Raw genomic sequence first — 17,760 nt, forward strand, 5'->3', positions numbered from 1 at the left:
ATATCATTAATATCATTTGACTAGAGTATTTTTCAAGTAGTATTTACCTAAATAGCCAAAACAGAACAAAAATGAGTGCAAAAATGAATAATACGTACAATTCACGAAAATAAAAGAATTGTAAGTATTTTTGAGCGTAATGAAAAGGGAATGTAAAAAAAAAAAACTAAGATAGAAGTTTAACATAAATCGTAACTAGAGAAACTCCTTCTTGCCCATGAGTTGATATTCCACCTCATAATACCATAATCCGTACCAATAATCAAAGAACTACCGTTTCTGTCTTCAACCCAATCAACACCTGATATATTGTTTTCTTCTAGAAATTCGTTATTCTCTTGAGTTGAAACTACTGCTCTTCTCAAAAAATTTGATGTTCCCCTATTATTTCTATTATTTGTGGCAAAATTGTCATCATCCGACGGTAAGTCAGGAGTTGAAGGCGGTCTTAGGAAACTTTCAAAAGCTCTTGGTGAGAGACCAGGATAGTCCGAAGAAACACGGTATGTTGAATGAACGTCATTATAAGCCTCATAATATTCATCATCTTCAAAAACATCATTGTGTGCTTGCTGGTGAGAAAGAATCAAAGGGTCAATCAAATTTTGGGATGCAGAATTTGACGATGAAGTTGCAGTCGAATCAGTAGTATGCGCGCTCAAATTTACGTGGCCATTAGAAGAGTCAGTAATTGGACCCGATGTAGACACCCTTCTTATTCTAAATGAACATCGCCTCTTGTTTGGATGAGAAGTCTCGTTTGATGGGTTACGTGGCGAAGAAAATAAGATTGATTCGTTACTAATTTTGTCCATAACTTTTGGAAATGGTAAAATTTGTGGTTCTAAATATTTTGTAGGGATTCTTTGTGCCATTGTTATCCAGGGTTCTGATATGTTTGACAAAGAAGGCAATGAGAACCTTCTTCTTGCTAAGGAACGGTAATCTGTCCCTTGAGAAAAATGAGATTCGTGTTTGCTATTGTCATTATCATTATTGTCGTTATTGTTGTTCATATTAAATCTGGGGTTTGAACTATTTCTCTGTTCATTTATGTATTCCATGTTGACTTTATCAGGAATTACAATGACTTGGTGGTTAACGAAGTTTCTGGTGTCTACAACATGAACTCTACCTTGATGTTCCGAGACGAATAATAAATCATCTAGGCCATAACTAAACCTACAAACTCTAAATGCACCGTTGTGAGAATGCGGTCTTGTTGAACTAATTTCTGCCATGGGGGTAGCCATATTTCTGACATCATAGACTAAGCAAGTGCCATTTTGGAATACAGTTGCAAACTGTAAATCGTTCTCCGAAAAGCAATTATAAAACCCGTGATCTGAGTTTGGCGCTTCATATACATTTTCAATACATTCTGATTCATCAGGCAAAGCAAACCGCGGTATTCTTCTGACGCGATGGGAGGAACTGCCCCAAGAGGGATTATTATCGTAACGTAAGGAAAATTGGCTTGTTAATTCATTCTGTTTGTAAACAGCAAATTTATTGGAATCACCAGATACTACCATAGTTTGGCCATCGTGCGACAAGGAAGCGTTGTTCAAAGGAAATTTTAAATCAGCATAGCGTTTCACTAATGTTACATCCCTACTGCTTACATCGCATTGATAAAGGTGCCCATCGTTGTTACAAGCAAAAAGATCGAACTGTGTCGTGGCCTTGTTATGAAGAGTAACACAATTGTTAATGAACTGGCCCAAAGTGAATGTCATCATAGTGTCTGTTTCTTCATTGTAAAATTCCACAATGCCTTTCCAGATATTGGGATTTGAATAGTGGGAGTTTATAGGAAAACTAATATTTTTGGAAATGCTAATCGGTTGAGAAGGCGGAGGCAGTGACGTATTTGCATCCTGAGCTAAACGGTTCCAGTTGGAAGGGAACCCCTTATCGTCAGAGCCAATGAGCCCACCACAAACAGTCAACCCGTTTAATTCGGTAAAACATCTTGGTTTAAAGTTGAATTCCACCAGTTTTTCGGAAGGGACGTGCAAATTTTTCGAGATTACTGAGCCTGTCGCCTTACTACCCTTTGTGGATGTCTTCGAAATGGAGTGCTTACTGGCGTTACTCGGTTGGATAGAGTGATGCCGCCTTACTAAAGGCCTTAAGGTGGAAGAGTCCGTATCTAATACTCTTATCGAATGGTCGTAGATATAATACAGTTTGCTCTGGTTCAAGGAGCTCGGCTTGATACAATCCCGTAATTGCCAGTGATTAATAGAAACCTTCGCATCATAAAGCTCCAAAGCGGGCATCATATAGTTCTGATAGATCTTATCAGACCCGGTATTCAACCGTTCATCTTGCAAGGCCTCCTTAGATTGCCCCGTACCATCAATGGTCATTCTCTATTGTGTATGTTTGCTGCAATTTTCTCTTCTTGACCTGATCCTGCCGTTATTGCTTAATAAGCAAACTTTTACACGTTAAATCGTTGTATCTTTCATTCAGAATTTATCTCCTCCTGAGTTTCTGATCATCATCCCCTTATTATCTGTACAAAAATGAAGACCAAACTCCGCTTTGAAACTGTCTAAGTTCACGTGATATGTTAAAGCCGTATAATATAAGGCGCTACCAGAACTATATGAGGGTAACACCGTGCATCTCGTTTAAAAAGATAAAAATGAGAAATTATTGGAATGGCAAGTGTTCCCAAAAGTTCGCACCAACGCAAAGAAATTTTTTTCAATTTGATATCATCGCTGCGTAGAGAAAGCCCTAACTGAGTAGAAAAATTAATGGCATTTCCCTTGGGTAATTTGGTTTTGAGTTAATATCCCCTTTGATCTTTTTCCTTCCTTGGCTTGTTTTGCTTGTTTGCTTGCTTCACAGTAGAAGATTTTTCTCTTTCTTTCGTAGTTTTATATTAGAGGATACTTCTTTGTAAATTTCTCTTCTTCCACCCCACACAGTATTCTTTTAGAGGTGAAGTAGAAATAAACCAAGAAAGCATACACATTTTTATTCTCAATGTCCAACCCATTTGATTTGTTAGGTAACGACGTCGAAGACGCTGACGTCGTGGTTTTGCCACCAAAGGAACTCGTCAAGAGCAGCACTTCTTCCAAGAAGGCTGACGTTCCACCTCCATCTGCTGACCCATCTAAGGCTAGAAAGAACAGACCAAGAGCTTCCGGTAACGAAGGTGCTATTAAAGACAAGGCTGCCGGTAGAAGAACCAACAAATCAAAGGATGTCACTGACTCTGCCGAGACCAAGAAGCCTAACACTAGAAAGGCCACTGACCGTCACTCTAGAACAGGTAAGACTGACACTAAGAAGAAGGTTAACCAAGGTTGGGGTGACGACAAGAAGGAATTGAGTGCTGAAAAGGAAGCTCAAGCCGATGCCGCCGCTGAAATTGCTGAAGATGCTGAGGAGTCTGAAGACGCTGGTAAGCCAAAGACCACTCAATTGTCTCTACAAGACTACTTGAACCAACAAGCCAGCAACCAATTTAACAAGGTTCCAGAAGCCAAGAAGGTTGAATTAGACGCTGAAAAGATCGAAGCTGCTGAAAAGGAAGCTTACGCTCCAGCCACCAAGGTCAAGAACGTCAAATCCAAGCAATTGAAGACCAAGGAATACTTGGACTTCGATGCCACTTTTGCTGAAGCCAACTCTAAAAAGAACTTTGGTGACAGAAAGAACTTCGGTGACAGAAAGAACTTCGGTGACAGAAACAACACCAACAACAGAGGCAACTTCAACAACCGTCGTGGTGGTAGAACCGCCAGAAAGGGCAATGACAGCACTGCCACCAGCAACACTGCTAACTCTGCTAACTCTGTTCAAAAGAACCGTAACATCGACGTTTCTAACTTGCCATCTTTGGCTTAAGCCCTATATATAAATAATTTCAACTGAAAGAATCCAATAAGAGTGTTTCTACTTTCTGTTTCTATTACTATTATTATTTTAATTGGTTATTTACTATATAATTTGCAAGTGAAGATGATCATACTGGCAAACCAAAAAAAAATTGGGTTGACATCCAATCGAGAATATGACATATCATTATGTTTTTTTAAACATCAAAAAAATAAATGACTTTCAATTTACATCTTTATCCATTTATTTTAGGTATACGTACATCCTTCTTCTTATTCTTCGGGTAGCGTGTCTTCAATCATGATTTATGAAGTTCTTCGATACAATCCACTATATATATATCTTCTCTTTTATTTCAGCTTCTGTGCCAACTGGCACGTGTTTTTCTTTATTAATTTCTGTTAAATATACTGCTATTAATTTGTCGGTTGGTTCACCATAATGATCGGTGTCCTATCAAATGTTTCATATAATATGCAGGTATCACGTCACTATACTTTAAATCTCTGTCACCGTTTATCATTCCTATCTCCCACTCACTTCTTCCATTTAGCTGCATTTGATTACCATAATCATGCAGTCCAACTATCAAATCTTCATGGCCCAACTCTTTTCTCAACTTGTCATCCATCAGTCCATTAGCAATACATGATACGTCAAATAGTATTTTACAAGTCAAACCCCAAAGGTCCCGGAATTTGAAAATAGCGTTGTCCCCATCAGGGCCACCTTCGTCTGAGCTTGATAGATCCTCTATAATTTGCAGCCATGGCATTTCGTTATTATTGGCTACATGGAAATGGTAATGCATGATTAACCATTTTACACCGCCCCAATTACGCTTATACTCTTTACGTTCAAAATATTCCGCCCTGTAGTTTTTAACATCCGCATCGTCTTTTGGCAATAGATGTACGATTAGATCATTCAATGGTACCGAAAATAAAGAAGATGTTTCTCCGGGGTTCAGTTTACCAAAAAACTTACTGATGTCTAAGGGAACCTTGTATTTATCCTCGTTTTTATCTAAATTATTCTTGTAGAGAAAGCACACTATCGGCTTAACACTCAAGAATGTTCTTGATAGGTAGCACGGCATATCCATGACTAGATTTTCTAATCTCATTCCAAATTCATTATGTAAGATCTCAGAATCATGTGGTAATCCAATCTCCTCTTCGGCTTCCCTTCTGGCAACATCCTCAAACGTCTCTCGGTAAAAATCAGCCTTACCTCCAGGGAATGAAACGTCTCCTGAAAAGCTCCTCAATGTTCTTGACCGTTTAGTTAAGAGAACACGTAATTCGCCCTTCATGCCAATAAACAATAAAATTATTACCGCCGAATTTCTTTTGAATGGCCATATTGAACTCCGTGTGTATGGTGTTTTATGAAATTTAAATCTTACCAAGTTTTCTATTAACTGCTTTGAACCCAGCATCCTAATTTAACCTAGTGTCATTCTGATCTCTAATATTTCGTGAAGCCCCCCGAAATTAACAATAGGCTTATTGTCATATAGCGAATAAATTTACGCGAATTCCATACAATGGTAACCGCATACAAAAAAAACAACCAAAATTCAAGAAAAGCAATTCAGTAATATTATCTATTATTCGAAAACCGAATATATAAAATAAGCAAATACTATAAAAGAGTTACAAACCTGTAAGCACAATTAAACTTTTAGGTCTACTTTCAAAGTGTACGTAACAACAAACGCTACAGTGATGAAAAGAACTGCGTACTGTATGACAAATAAGACTGATAAACAGTTCATTTGAATATGCTCTCCACACGCAGGCGTATAAAAGGCCGTGAAATAAACCTGGGCAGTGGCACTAGGCATTGACCATGTCAAGATCATATCGAACTTCCCAATTGGCGTATCTAACCATTTAATAGAATACAATTTATTTACCCAAAGAACACCGATAATAGGAATGACAATTAACCGAAAGCATGTCATTAATATTGCCGATTTTATAAACCCAGGGGGTAGTGATTTGATTTCTAACCTTGCTAAAGTACCGCCCAACAATAAAAGTCCTAATGGAACACACGCATTTCCAATGTATTCTGTGAAATCCATGAGAAAATTTAATACGGGCTCTCCGTCAGGTGCTTTATGAACATGGACATATGTTGATACGAAACATGCCTTCACCCAGGGAATTAGGGCGCATAAAATGCCTAGTATGGCTCCCAGAGATGCTGGTCTCAGGCAATTTATAATAAAATACTGTAACCATTTAAGATTATGCCTTTCTATGAACGCGGATATATTGCTTTTTTTGTCACTGACGCTTCTATTGTCGCTAGTGTAGTTTTCTTCATTGTTGAATTCATCATTGGTAGTGTCGGCGGACGCATTTCCAATACTTGCATTTTTACTACCAACTTCTTCCGTCAAAGAAAGTGGTCTTGACAGATCTAGCTCTCCCTTTTTAATCTTGTCAACAGCGCTATATTTTGAAATGAGTTCATTCACGACTGGTCTTCTTTGCCTCATATAACTCGAACTTCCGCGGCTGCTGCGAATGGATGCGAGGTCGTGTAATGAAGACTTCTCCTTTATTCTCGACATCTCCAGGGCACCAGGGCTTGAAAAAGCTGAGGACGTCCTATATATTTCAGTGTGTGGCGGATTATTTTTGGACTTAAAGGATCCGTCATTGGAAGCCCGAAGGGATACCCCTTTGTAAGGCTTGATGTAGCCGCTTGGATTTTCGTAAGATTCTTGAGATGTCATATCATTTGTCGCTATTGAATTCAAAGACAAATCGCTATTACTTATCTTTTCCTTCGACTGGTAAGTGTTTAAAGGACGTACAATATTCTCTATTTTCGAGGCCCCGGTAAGTTCGTACTCTTCGGTAACAGGACTTGCAGCTGGAGGAGCATTTTCTCCATCTCGTTTTCCTCCATCTCTAAAATCTAGTCCGACTACCCTCCACATTCCAAAATTCATCATTAGGAAACTTTGAATAAATAAAAAGATACACGAGTAAGCAACGCCTTTGTCAGCTTCGTCAGCGGTAAATATAGAACCGTTTCCCATGCTCTGTACATAAGCAATAGGTAAATCTGATATATTAGGAAAGAAGCCTGCAAATATGAGGCCCCAAAAAAATTTTTTAGGAACTGTTGTAACAAATATCGTAAATATAGCACCTGTGGCACCTAAAACAAACAAAACGAAGGCTGAAAGGATTATCACTCCGATCTCTTTGATGTCCTCCCATGAAATATTGGCTACAATTTTGTTGAATGTTAGGCAAGGTAAGATTGCATTAACGACCATATTTGATATACCCTTAGAATTTTCCATGGAAACGATATCAAACTTAGCCAATAAAAACCCAACAAATATAATGGTGTATATTTTAAAAATTGGTTTCAAAGCAATGTAGATAGCGGCACCTAGAGTAAGAGACATCTTGGTTCATTTATTGAAATGTCAAAGGATTCTTATAGTGCGTGCAAATGTTAAACCTTTTTCCTCACTTAGGCTACATGAATGTTATCAATCATCACACACTAAAAAAGCAACAAATAGTTTTCTTGCACTAGCTTCTCCCATATTCTCATATGCTTCACTCCTCATCGAAGATCTGCTTCGATTTATGTAGTGAAAATATACCCCAGAAAAATGGAACGAGAAATTAGTCTGTTGCTCGATGTATGTTTTCCTCAGGGGAAGACAATAGTAATCGCAATTTATAACACCGTTTGTAGTCTTTTTGACTGAACTTGGTGTTAAATAGTGCCGTAACAAAAAAAGTTAGTCCGCTTTGCAATATAAACCCGGACGTTTTAGAAAAGTTTAAAGATGACACATAGTATAGTATAGTCTCGCTATAACTCCTCGAGTCTGCCTCTAGCTTTGCCCATTCGAGGTATTCATAGTTCCTAAAACGGTGATGTCTTTTTATCCTTGCTCGGAGTAAAGAACTCCGTACTAAGACGCAGCCTTTTTTTTTCAATCTTCATTACACGAATGTAGGGGAGCAAATTTTGTATGAATAACTGGATTGTATTTGGATATAACTTATATATACAATAAAGTGCGTAAAGAAAATGGATATATCATATATGTGTGTATATATACTTATATCTTGAAGTGCATAAAGTCTTTATATTTTCGCTTTTTAGCTGATCAGTAAAACATCTTTCATATTAAACTGACGGATAAATAATTTTTATAACTGAATAGAGCAAAAGTGGAAAAATAGAAAATAGAAAACAGAAAAGGACAGAATTGTATCTCATGATGAAGTTTTACTTCTCTAGCTTGGAGCTTATTTCTTCTTCTGAGAGAAGAGTTGAGTTTCCACAGCAGAAATGATAGCAGGAACAACTTCTGAGTTGGCCAAAGTGGATAAATCACCTAGTTGTTCGGCTTCGTTAGAAGCAACTTTTCTTAGGACTCTTCTCATAATCTTGCCTGATCTTGTTTTTGGCAGGTCTCTCACTAGAATGATAGTTTTTGGTGAAGCAAAAGGACCAATCTCACCTCTAACTTGTAAGATCAATTCTCTACGTAAACTGTCTGGGGTAATATGTTCGGCGTCACCTTCAGCGGCATTATTTTGTAGGTAGCCATCTTTTAGTGAAACGTATGCAACGACGGTTTGACCGGTCAATTCATCTGGGATACCGACGACAGCAGCTTCTGAGACGTTTTCGTGATTAGAAATAGATGCTTCAATTTCTGATGTGGATAATCTGTGACCAGAAACATTTACAACGTCGTCAACTCTACCTCTGATCCAGTAGTAACCATCGTGATCCCTACCGGCACCGTCACCTGTGAAATAATGACCAGGATAAGGCTTCAAGTATGTGTCCATGTAACGATCGTGGTGGTTCCAAACGGATCTGGCCATGGATGGCCATGGAGATTTAACGGCAAGGACACCCTCTACGTCATTACCTTCTAGTTCTACACCTGTAACAGGATCGATGATACAAGCGTTAATACCAAAGAATGGGACAGTGGCAGAACCGGGTTTCGTTGGGACGGCACCTGCTAAAGGAGCAATCAAGTGAGAACCGGACTCTGTTTGCCACATAGTGTCACAAACGACACAGTTCTTGTTACCAACCTTGTCGTGGTACCATTCCCATAAGTCTGGGGAAATAGGTTCACCGACAGAACCTAATACACGTAATGAGGAAGTGTCGTATTTGGCGATTTCAGCTTCACCGACACGTTTAATTAACCTTAAAGCGGTTGGAGCCACGTAGAAATGGGTTGCTCTGTGACGTTGAATGATTCTCCAGTATCTACCGTAATCTGGGTAGGCTGGAGTGGATTCGAAAATGATTGTAGCGGTACCTAAAGTCAATGGACCATATAGGGCATAGGTGTGACCAGTAATCCAACCGACATCACCTGCAGTGAAAAGGACGTCTTCTGGATGAATATCGAACACGTATCTAGTTGTTAAAGCAGCACCCAATAAATAACCACCAGTGGTATGGACGACACCCTTTGGAGAACCGGTGGAACCGGATGTGTATAATAAAAATAATGGATCTTCAGCATCACATGAGACAGGAGGCAGGTAAGTTCTTTGCTTAGCAGCCTCTTCGTGCCACCAGAAATCTCTACCGGCTTTCATTGGAATACCTTCAGTACCAGTTCTTTGGAAGACCAAGATACGGGACACCAAATCGACTCCATTCAAACCTTCATCAACAATCTTCTTGGTACTGATGGTTTTACCACCTCTTTTACCTTCATCACAAGTGATGACCACTTTAGAGTTTGCGTCAACGACACGATCCTTCAACGAACCAGCGGAGAACCCGGCAAAGACTACTGAATGTATGGCACCAATACGAGCAACAGCCAGCATAGCAACGACTGCCTCTGGGATCATTGGTAAGTATATAGCGACGGTGTCACCTTTTTTAACGCCCCAACTTTTTAGGACACCGGCAACCTGAGAAACCTTTCTTAGTAACTCACCAAATGTGATGATTTTGTTTTCAGATTCATCATCAGCCTCATAGATCAAAGCTGGCTTGTCTGGATTGGCAAAGGCATGTCTGTCAACACAATTGTAAGAAGCATTCAATTTACCGTTTAAAAACCATGCGACGTCACCATTGTCCAACGAGCCGGATTGAACTTTAGAGTATGGAGCGTCCCAATGCAAATACTCCTTGGCCATCTTGTCGAAGAACTTTTCAGGGTCATTGATAGATTCTTGGTACATCTCTTGATAATTTTGCATATCAGTAACGTAACCCTTGCCCGGTTGACTATTGTAAAAATGTTGAGGAGCCTTACGAGCTTCCACGTTGTGAGCTTCATGAACCACTTTATGTTCCTTAACTGTCATCTTTTATTATTATTTGCTTTGCTTTGCTTTGTTATATGCTATGTAAGAACTATCAATCGCGGAGATACTCAATCCAATTATTTGACTACGAATATATATACAAATATTTTAAGGTAGAGATATATATAAGGTTTGAACAGGCTAAACGTGCGGTGCGATATCGTTGCTAAAACTCCAGAGCACTGTTTTCAGTCTCGAAGTAAAAAACGATAAAAATTATCAACAAAAACTGTGACGAAGAACTACAGTCACGAACGTTTTTCGCCTCGTTCAAAAAAAAAAAAAAAAAAAAGAAAAAAGAAAAAAGCCAGCGGAATCGGCTACCGAATATCGGCAATAACGCTTAGGCCCCGGGGGGTCGCATATGAATAATTTATAATAATTTAATGCTATATGGTAAAGAGGTATGTACAGTATCCAAATGATGTTTGTATTTACTGGTTGATGACATTGGTGATGTAGATCAATTCTTGCAAACGCCCCAATTCGTTACGGTCGGTGCCCTCTCTTTCGTAGTTGTTAACTGTGACTATTTTGCCCGTAACTGTATTTCCCGACAAGATAGCGCCATTGCTTAGAGCGGCACTCGAGGTATCGTGTGTAGCAGTGGAGGCGGGCTTCTCCTTTTGCAGCTCCTTCCCACGGAAGTATATGGTGTCGTCGAATTTGTAGTCTTTGAACTCTGTGGTTGGACCTTGATATTCTGTGTAACAAGGCATGAAGTTCACTGTGTACGCGTCTAGACTCCCGGTATCTTTAGTCATTGTGCCGTGTACGTATACTTGAGCGAGTACGTTTGCTTCTTCCTGTCTCTGTTTCAATCCTTTGCCTTGTAATTGGCTGAACTTCTTAACGCGTTTTGTTTTTCGATGAGGTCGAACGGGGACACACAAGCTAAGAATGATCAGGGGAATAAGGAATAACAATGCGTATCTCAGGATGAATGGAAACCATCCACTGATCTAACAATGAAAAAAAAAAGCTTAATTGTTTTAAGCTTCTCACAGGAAATACATAGATAAGTTGATTGGCTAGCCAGGGGAGATGACGTTGGGCAAAAAAGAGGTCCTACCCGGATTCGAACCGGGGTTGTCCGGATCAAAACCGAAAGTGATAACCACTACACTATAGGACCAGAACTTCTTGGAGTTTCTTGAATTACCACTGTGTAATACAGACATTATTCAGAGCATTTCACGGGGTGAAGGCACAGAATCTCGCATTTAAACTAATCATTCGTGTATTGATACGTCTCGGATGCACATCCTGCAATAGGATTTGTAAATTTGTTACCAGTCTCTTGTTTGAGTTATATTTTTTCAATTCAAGCACGTTTTAATTGCACTTTGGTTGGTGGATTTGTACTCGGCTACAATGAGGGGGCAATCCAGTTGGAGATACCATCAGATAAGGCATGGTTTTAGAATGAGTATTATTCTAAAGATAAAGTGCCATAAGGTGGTATCCCTCGCACGCAAATGACGTACAACCTGCAAAGACAGGAAACACACATAGGCAAGTAACACTGGAGTTCACGATGGGCACGTTAGTTGATTCCGCACCGAAGATGTTTATCGGCCATAGTTTGTTGCACATTCACTGATTTACGTAGTCGGTACGGAAAACACTTTTAGTCACCATGTACTGATTCATGATAGAAGCTACGGAGGCCGTTAATTCCCTGGCCTTTGCGACAACGCCCCCTGAACATTTACGCGCGTCACATCAAGCCGATAAGGCTGGCACAAATGCAAGCGAAGCTCATCGGGTGCTCATGATTAGGAGTCTTTCGTTTGTTTGTTTTTTCTCCCTTATCCCCGCATTGAATTTTATCGCTTCTTTGGAAATGGTTTTTTTTCCGATATATATATTGTCTCTCAATTTGCCCCTCTGTATTTCTTTGAGAAAGACAACGGCGTACAAATTATGCGCCTTGCGCAGAGATAATTGGTGGGAAAGAATTGAGGGCTAGTAATATGTTGTCACTATCCTTCGTGAATGAAGAATGCGGTTGTAACGGAAAAAAGTTTACCTCTTATTTTTTATCTCGAAGGTTTTTTCTATTGGTTTGTTGAGTAGTACGCAATGCAATTGCCAAAAGGACATGGCATCTGGGCTACATTTAGCTATAGAACCTAAATATATGCGTTTATTGCAGCAATGAATTAACCTGCAGCAGCGGTGTTGTAAGTGGTCACTGATGGCATTCCCAAATGTAGACTTGATAATAGTGTGTCAAACACTTATTGATTGGATAGGTCTTGCAATTTACAATCGTGGCGCGTTGAGTATGTGTGCGCACCTAGAAGTCGTAGGTCCTTGAAAAATCAGCCAAGCCGTAACAGTTAACAACATTTTACTTGAAGAGCTCGTCTTTGTTTGCGGAGACATTAGCCTAACTGACAATTATTCACTGAAGCTATTCGAAGAATCGAACACAACAGTTCGAAAATGATCTACTTAAATGCATTGTATGCAAGGCACATTAACAATAGAATATACGGTGTTGGTCAATCAGAATTCGGCAAGGGGCCTGTTCAATGGTAGGCGTCTTTGGCATTATTGAGCAGTATTTTTAATTTGCACCTTCTCGTTTTACAGCTCTTTTACCAGCTTAAAGTATAAATCCGAATTAACGATTTATGATAAACGCATTGAGATTATGTTAAAATCTCTCTTCAAAAGAGATTGAATATGTATAGAGGCTTTGTTGAGGCAACTGATCTATAATTGCTTACCCTCTATAAAATTGCGAATAATCGAGCAAGTTTCACCGATATATGGGTATTGAGTTTAAGCTCCTGTAATTGTACCCATTGGTGGCTTATCATTATGGCTACATACTTTACAATCGTCCGTGGCAGGATGATCTAGAGGAATACCCCAATTGACCACTTCATTTATTAGTGGGCTACTTTGCTAGGTGCCTTTTGACAGGCAATAAAATGTTTCTGGCGCAATTTCTGTAAGTATTAATGATTTGTAGCTAAAAAAATGCTTGGTTGATGCCCGTCAAAATATAATTGTTCACACTCAGAACACTAGTACGTCACTGTCTATAAGTTCCGAAAGACTTCTGTAATACAATTATTGTAAAAATTATAATACCATACGTTTATGGGTTTGTATATTTTTCTTTAGCTTAAATAATCTGCCCCTTCAATTATTTAAATACGAATGGATGAAATTTAGAAACAGAAAGTTTTTCATTAATGATTACGCTGGCCCATTGTCCTTGCTTAAATTTCTAATCACTTCTCATTCTCATGATTTTGGAAATTTTACAAGAAACAAACCTGTGGGGACTGGTACGAAAATACTCATTAGTCAAAATACTCACTAGTTAATGCGTGATTCCACCAGACATGTGCTTAATTCTTAACAAGCATTTACTGTTTGTCTTTCGCTGTTTCAAAAGATTGACCGATGTGTTTTTTTTTCTCGCATTAATAATTCATGTTAGTATAGTCAAAGTGTGTGTAATCATCATACGCCCATTGTGCCAATAACCAGATTATGGTGATTCGACATTTAATACTGTTAAACAGCTCTTTCGAATTTGACATATAGCTGTTATTATCCATCGATATTATACTATGTTTTCTCAACTTTAGTCCTCGTCACTAACAACGAGGGATGGGTAACACAAAGAGAAATTTGGATATAGTATTTGGTGTTGAAATACAATACATATGCGGCTCATGTTTCCCGCTCTCATGGTCCGAAAAAACTGTTTCTTAAACTATACTGTCCGGGCAARCTCTTTCGCCTCCGGTAAGCTTTGTAAAAGCCCTTGTATWTCAGCGCGTCTTTGCAGCAGAAACAAAAAAGCAAATCGAAATGCCAGTCTCGAAATCAAAAATCAAAATCAACCTAGCATCGCCATCTGTCTCAAACATATGGTAACTTTAGAAGAGTAAAAATATGAATAGAATATGAATTGTGTATTTAGTATGTCTAAGAAATTCTGAGTAAAAACCCTATATAAAACTTTTTTCCTGTTAGACTCAATAATAAAAAAATGTATAATAATTCTGGTAATCAAAGTTATAATGCATGGTATACTTTTGTAAAAATAAATATTGGAATAAATGATGGACACGAAATTAGATATACTTCTTTTGATAAAAGTAATAGCGTAGGACATTCTTGGGGACAAAAGGTAAAATATATTAAACATATTTTATATAAATGAAAATTAACATATGAATTAGAAAATAATAAAGTAAAAAGAAATGATTTTAAGATCACTATGAATAGTTTGTGTGGTAAATTTGCACAGAAATTGATGAACATCAATTACTGTATAAAAGCTGATTCTGAGATTGATTTAATTTAGAAGAAGTTTATAAATTTTGGGATACAGATTTCATGTTGATTAAGAAGTCCCAAAAAACAAAATGTTCTTCTAAACCTATACATAATGGAGTATTTATACTAACTTGGGCAAGATTCCATATGAAACTAATGAGATTCTTGTGTAAACCTAATGTTTCCTGTCTATTTTCAGACACAGATAGTTTATGTGTCAAAAAAACGACTATATTTGATTGGAGAAAAATAAATAACCGGTAAAAAATCGTGTGTGGTAGGAGATCAAATTGGTCAATTAAAATTGGAATATACGTTTTAATAAATCATTATGTGTTGGTAAAAAACAACATATGTGTTTTATAATTTTTTAAAGCTTAGAGGAGAGTGTGGATCAGTTTAAGGATATATAGAATGCAAAAAGCTAGAGCAACATAAATATGTGATAAAAATATGACATATAAACTATTAAATGAAAACAAGATAATTGTTAGGATTATTGTTTTTGTTGTTATCAAACAATTGCTACTCAACCGAAACATGTTTATTAAGGGGGTCTTTGTTCAAATGCAAATGAAGTTCCTGTCAATGTTTTATTTGGATATACGGCAGATAAAACTGATTCTAATAGGCAAAAAGCACAATCTATTAATATTTAACAAAACTGTTGTGAATAATATAATAAATGACTTAATGTATCAGAAATAATAGTCTTAAAACCAGATAATGATAATATATTTATCAAAAATAATTTTTCATCTATAATATCAAAAAATATTACAGATAATACTAATTCAATTAAAAAAGGTCATTTTCCAACTACAAATGCTGTTATAGATATGATTACTGAAGATGATAAAAAAGGGAGTGCTATGCAATAGTTTAAATATTCTTCAGGATATACGATACAGGCTAATGGTTTAGTACAAAAAAAGATAAAGTTAAATATAGAAAAGTTGGTAAAGGTGATACTTCTGCTTTTTCTAAACCAACAGTTTTAAATAGAAATGCTATATTCTCAAATATAATGGAAAACATTGATAAAGATAATATAATATCTATAAAAAATTTAATAGAATACTTTAAAGATAATTTAGGTAAAGTGAGTGGTATATATATTTACGAGAAAATGTGTTGATATTTCCTGAAATTGCAGATATTCACAATTTATGTATAATACAGGTAACAAAATTAAAAAAGAAAAAGAAATGAAAACAAATTTACTTATATCAACAGGTTTCGGCTTTATTGGCTGTTTTTCAATATTCTTAACACCTGTTGTAATAGGTATGTCTAATTTATCAGACGTAGTTATTTTTCAACGAGGTATCTTTTGGGTCAAATTTTTCAGGAATTTTTTATTCAATTAAATTATGTAAAAATATAAATTTTGAATATATAGAGCATTAGAGAGTTATTAGGGAAAGTGAGAAGGTGTGGATCTTGATAACAATGAATTCTCTTTCTCGATATATTCATTTATATTATTAAAATTAATCTCTTCTTTAACATTTAAATAGCTATTCAAATCTTGAATATGTATAATTTTAGGCTGGTGTAAATTGATTTCGTTATCTATATCCAAGTGTTTGTATATATAACCTAATTTTTTGAAATCTTCTAATATAAGATTATAAAGTTCTCTAGACCCCGAATTATAACTATATATTAACATATCTATATCAGGTTTAAATTCATATTTTTTATATATATAACAAGTATTTTTTATACATAATGCTAAACCTACATTATACTTTAAATCATCAAAATCATTTATTATCTTTTCAGCCAATATATCACCAATAATTTTATATGAATAAAACCAAAAAGGTTTGTATTTAAAAACTAAATCAAAATTATAGTAATCGTTTAAAATATAATTTAAAACTGCTGATTTACACATATCATGATTAAAAATGTCTGAATTATTTAAAACATATATAGATTTTAAAATATTATATTTAACATTGTGTATATTCAAATTATTTATTTCAGAACTTAAACTCTTTTTATTTTCATTCAAAATTAAATTATAACCAAGAGAACTAAATTTAAGAAAACGCAAATATGTTCTATCATATTCAATATTATCTTCAAGTGTTAAACCAATTATCTCTTTTATATTATCTTCTGAACATTGTCCATATGTTTGGTACATTCCAAAAACTTCCCTAAAACAAATTAAATGATTATATTCATTCGGAAATGATAGATCATAATCAAAACACACATTATAAACCAAAAAATCATCTAAGTTATAAAAACATATCACCTCTTTTTTATTTATATCTTCTAAATATTTGAAAAATCTATCATTAGATATTCTAGAAGCTGATAATACAGTATAATCAACACCATCAAATTTACATTTAATAAACACATCCTCCCAATTCATAAGAATAGATACAGTAGCTACTAAATAATGATACATATGATCAATGTTTAATAATTTTAAACATGTGTCTTTCGATGGAGCATTTGGATACCAAATAGTGGCTGGAATATATCTTTCTAAAAATTTAATATCGTCTACTACATTACTCATTATATATCTAGCACTTACCGCTCTACAAATATAGGTATTGAATTCAACATTCTTACAATTCTTTATACTTTTGGCGAAGTCAAAACTAAATAAAACACCCCTAACTATATAGTTTGTTAATATTTCATCTGAAGGTAAAAAATCAAAACCAAAGTATAAAATAAAATTTTCAAAATCACAATTATACGCAAAAAGACATGCTTTTATATAATTGTTTGACAGTTTCTTTAATACATTAAAAGGCATTATGGTGTTATTTGTACTATATTAGTAGTTTTTGGGTAGACTAGGTTGTGTAGTTACAGTGTCAGCGAAGCTGGTTCTTTTCGCACGAAGTACCTCCCGACTGCTTTTTCTCACACCATTTTCCTATTGCTAAACCCCCCCTCCCATTCCAAACTAAATCCTCTCTTTTTCTTGCCTCTTGTCCTCTCTGTCGCGCCGCCTTAACTATGTATTCCTCTCCGAGAAAAACTTCGATTTAAGCTATTTTCCAAAATTCTTAGCGTATATAAATTTTCGAACCATTAGCGCGCCCCGGGTAACCATCCAGCTGCCATTTTGCGGAAGCGGAAGCGGAAAAAACGGGAACGCGCGGGAACATACATACAAAAGAGAACATACTTTGCCAACAAATATACGTATCTGCAAAAAATCATACCAAAAAACTACCCACAACCCGCCATT

General features: G+C 36.4%; 7 protein-coding genes and 1 non-coding gene across 8 annotated transcripts; 1 reads left to right on the plus strand and 7 right to left on the minus strand.

Moving 5' to 3' along the window:
• Positions 1 to 179: 179 nt before the first annotated feature.
• Positions 180 to 2,375, minus strand: GID11 (Gid11p; the record flags this gene model as incomplete). Its single annotated transcript, XM_018366736.1, has 1 exon — positions 180 to 2,375. One exon carries the CDS (start codon positions 2,373 to 2,375, stop codon positions 180 to 182), a length of 2,196 nt encoding a protein of 731 aa, XP_018220575.1.
• Positions 2,376 to 3,003: 628 nt separating this feature from the next.
• Positions 3,004 to 3,873, plus strand: STM1 (Stm1p; the record flags this gene model as incomplete). The annotated part of the gene is made up of 1 exon (XM_018366737.1): positions 3,004 to 3,873. The coding sequence occupies one exon, from the start codon at positions 3,004 to 3,006 to the stop codon at positions 3,871 to 3,873; it is 870 nt and encodes a 289-aa protein (XP_018220576.1).
• A 424-nt stretch (positions 3,874 to 4,297) lies between these two features.
• Positions 4,298 to 5,305, minus strand: PCD1 (8-oxo-dGTP diphosphatase; the record flags this gene model as incomplete). Its single annotated transcript, XM_018366738.1, has 1 exon — positions 4,298 to 5,305. The coding sequence occupies one exon, from the start codon at positions 5,303 to 5,305 to the stop codon at positions 4,298 to 4,300; it is 1,008 nt and encodes a 335-aa protein (XP_018220577.1).
• Positions 5,306 to 5,542: 237 nt separating this feature from the next.
• Positions 5,543 to 7,303, minus strand: DI49_3677 (uncharacterized protein; the record flags this gene model as incomplete). Its single annotated transcript, XM_018366739.1, has 1 exon — positions 5,543 to 7,303. The coding sequence occupies one exon, from the start codon at positions 7,301 to 7,303 to the stop codon at positions 5,543 to 5,545; it is 1,761 nt and encodes a 586-aa protein (XP_018220578.1).
• Positions 7,304 to 8,165: 862 nt separating this feature from the next.
• Positions 8,166 to 10,217, minus strand: ACS2 (acetate--CoA ligase ACS2; the record flags this gene model as incomplete). The annotated part of the gene is made up of 1 exon (XM_018366740.1): positions 8,166 to 10,217. One exon carries the CDS (start codon positions 10,215 to 10,217, stop codon positions 8,166 to 8,168), a length of 2,052 nt encoding a protein of 683 aa, XP_018220579.1.
• A 434-nt stretch (positions 10,218 to 10,651) lies between these two features.
• On the minus strand, positions 10,652 to 10,981 carry RNH203 (Rnh203p; the record flags this gene model as incomplete). The annotated part of the gene is made up of 1 exon (XM_018366741.1): positions 10,652 to 10,981. The coding sequence occupies one exon, from the start codon at positions 10,979 to 10,981 to the stop codon at positions 10,652 to 10,654; it is 330 nt and encodes a 109-aa protein (XP_018220580.1).
• Positions 10,982 to 11,280: 299 nt separating this feature from the next.
• DI49_3680 lies at positions 11,281 to 11,352 on the minus strand. Its single transcript has one exon. It is a non-coding gene; the product is annotated as a tRNA-Gln (tRNA).
• A 4,593-nt stretch (positions 11,353 to 15,945) lies between these two features.
• Positions 15,946 to 17,319, minus strand: DI49_3681 (uncharacterized protein; the record flags this gene model as incomplete). Its single annotated transcript, XM_018366742.1, has 1 exon — positions 15,946 to 17,319. The coding sequence occupies one exon, from the start codon at positions 17,317 to 17,319 to the stop codon at positions 15,946 to 15,948; it is 1,374 nt and encodes a 457-aa protein (XP_018220581.1).
• Between the last annotated feature and the right edge of the window lie 441 nt (positions 17,320 to 17,760).

The sequence above is a fragment of the Saccharomyces eubayanus genome, chromosome XII (assembly GCF_001298625.1).
Source record: "Saccharomyces eubayanus strain FM1318 chromosome XII, whole genome shotgun sequence".
NCBI classification, from domain to species: domain Eukaryota; kingdom Fungi; phylum Ascomycota; class Saccharomycetes; order Saccharomycetales; family Saccharomycetaceae; genus Saccharomyces; species Saccharomyces eubayanus.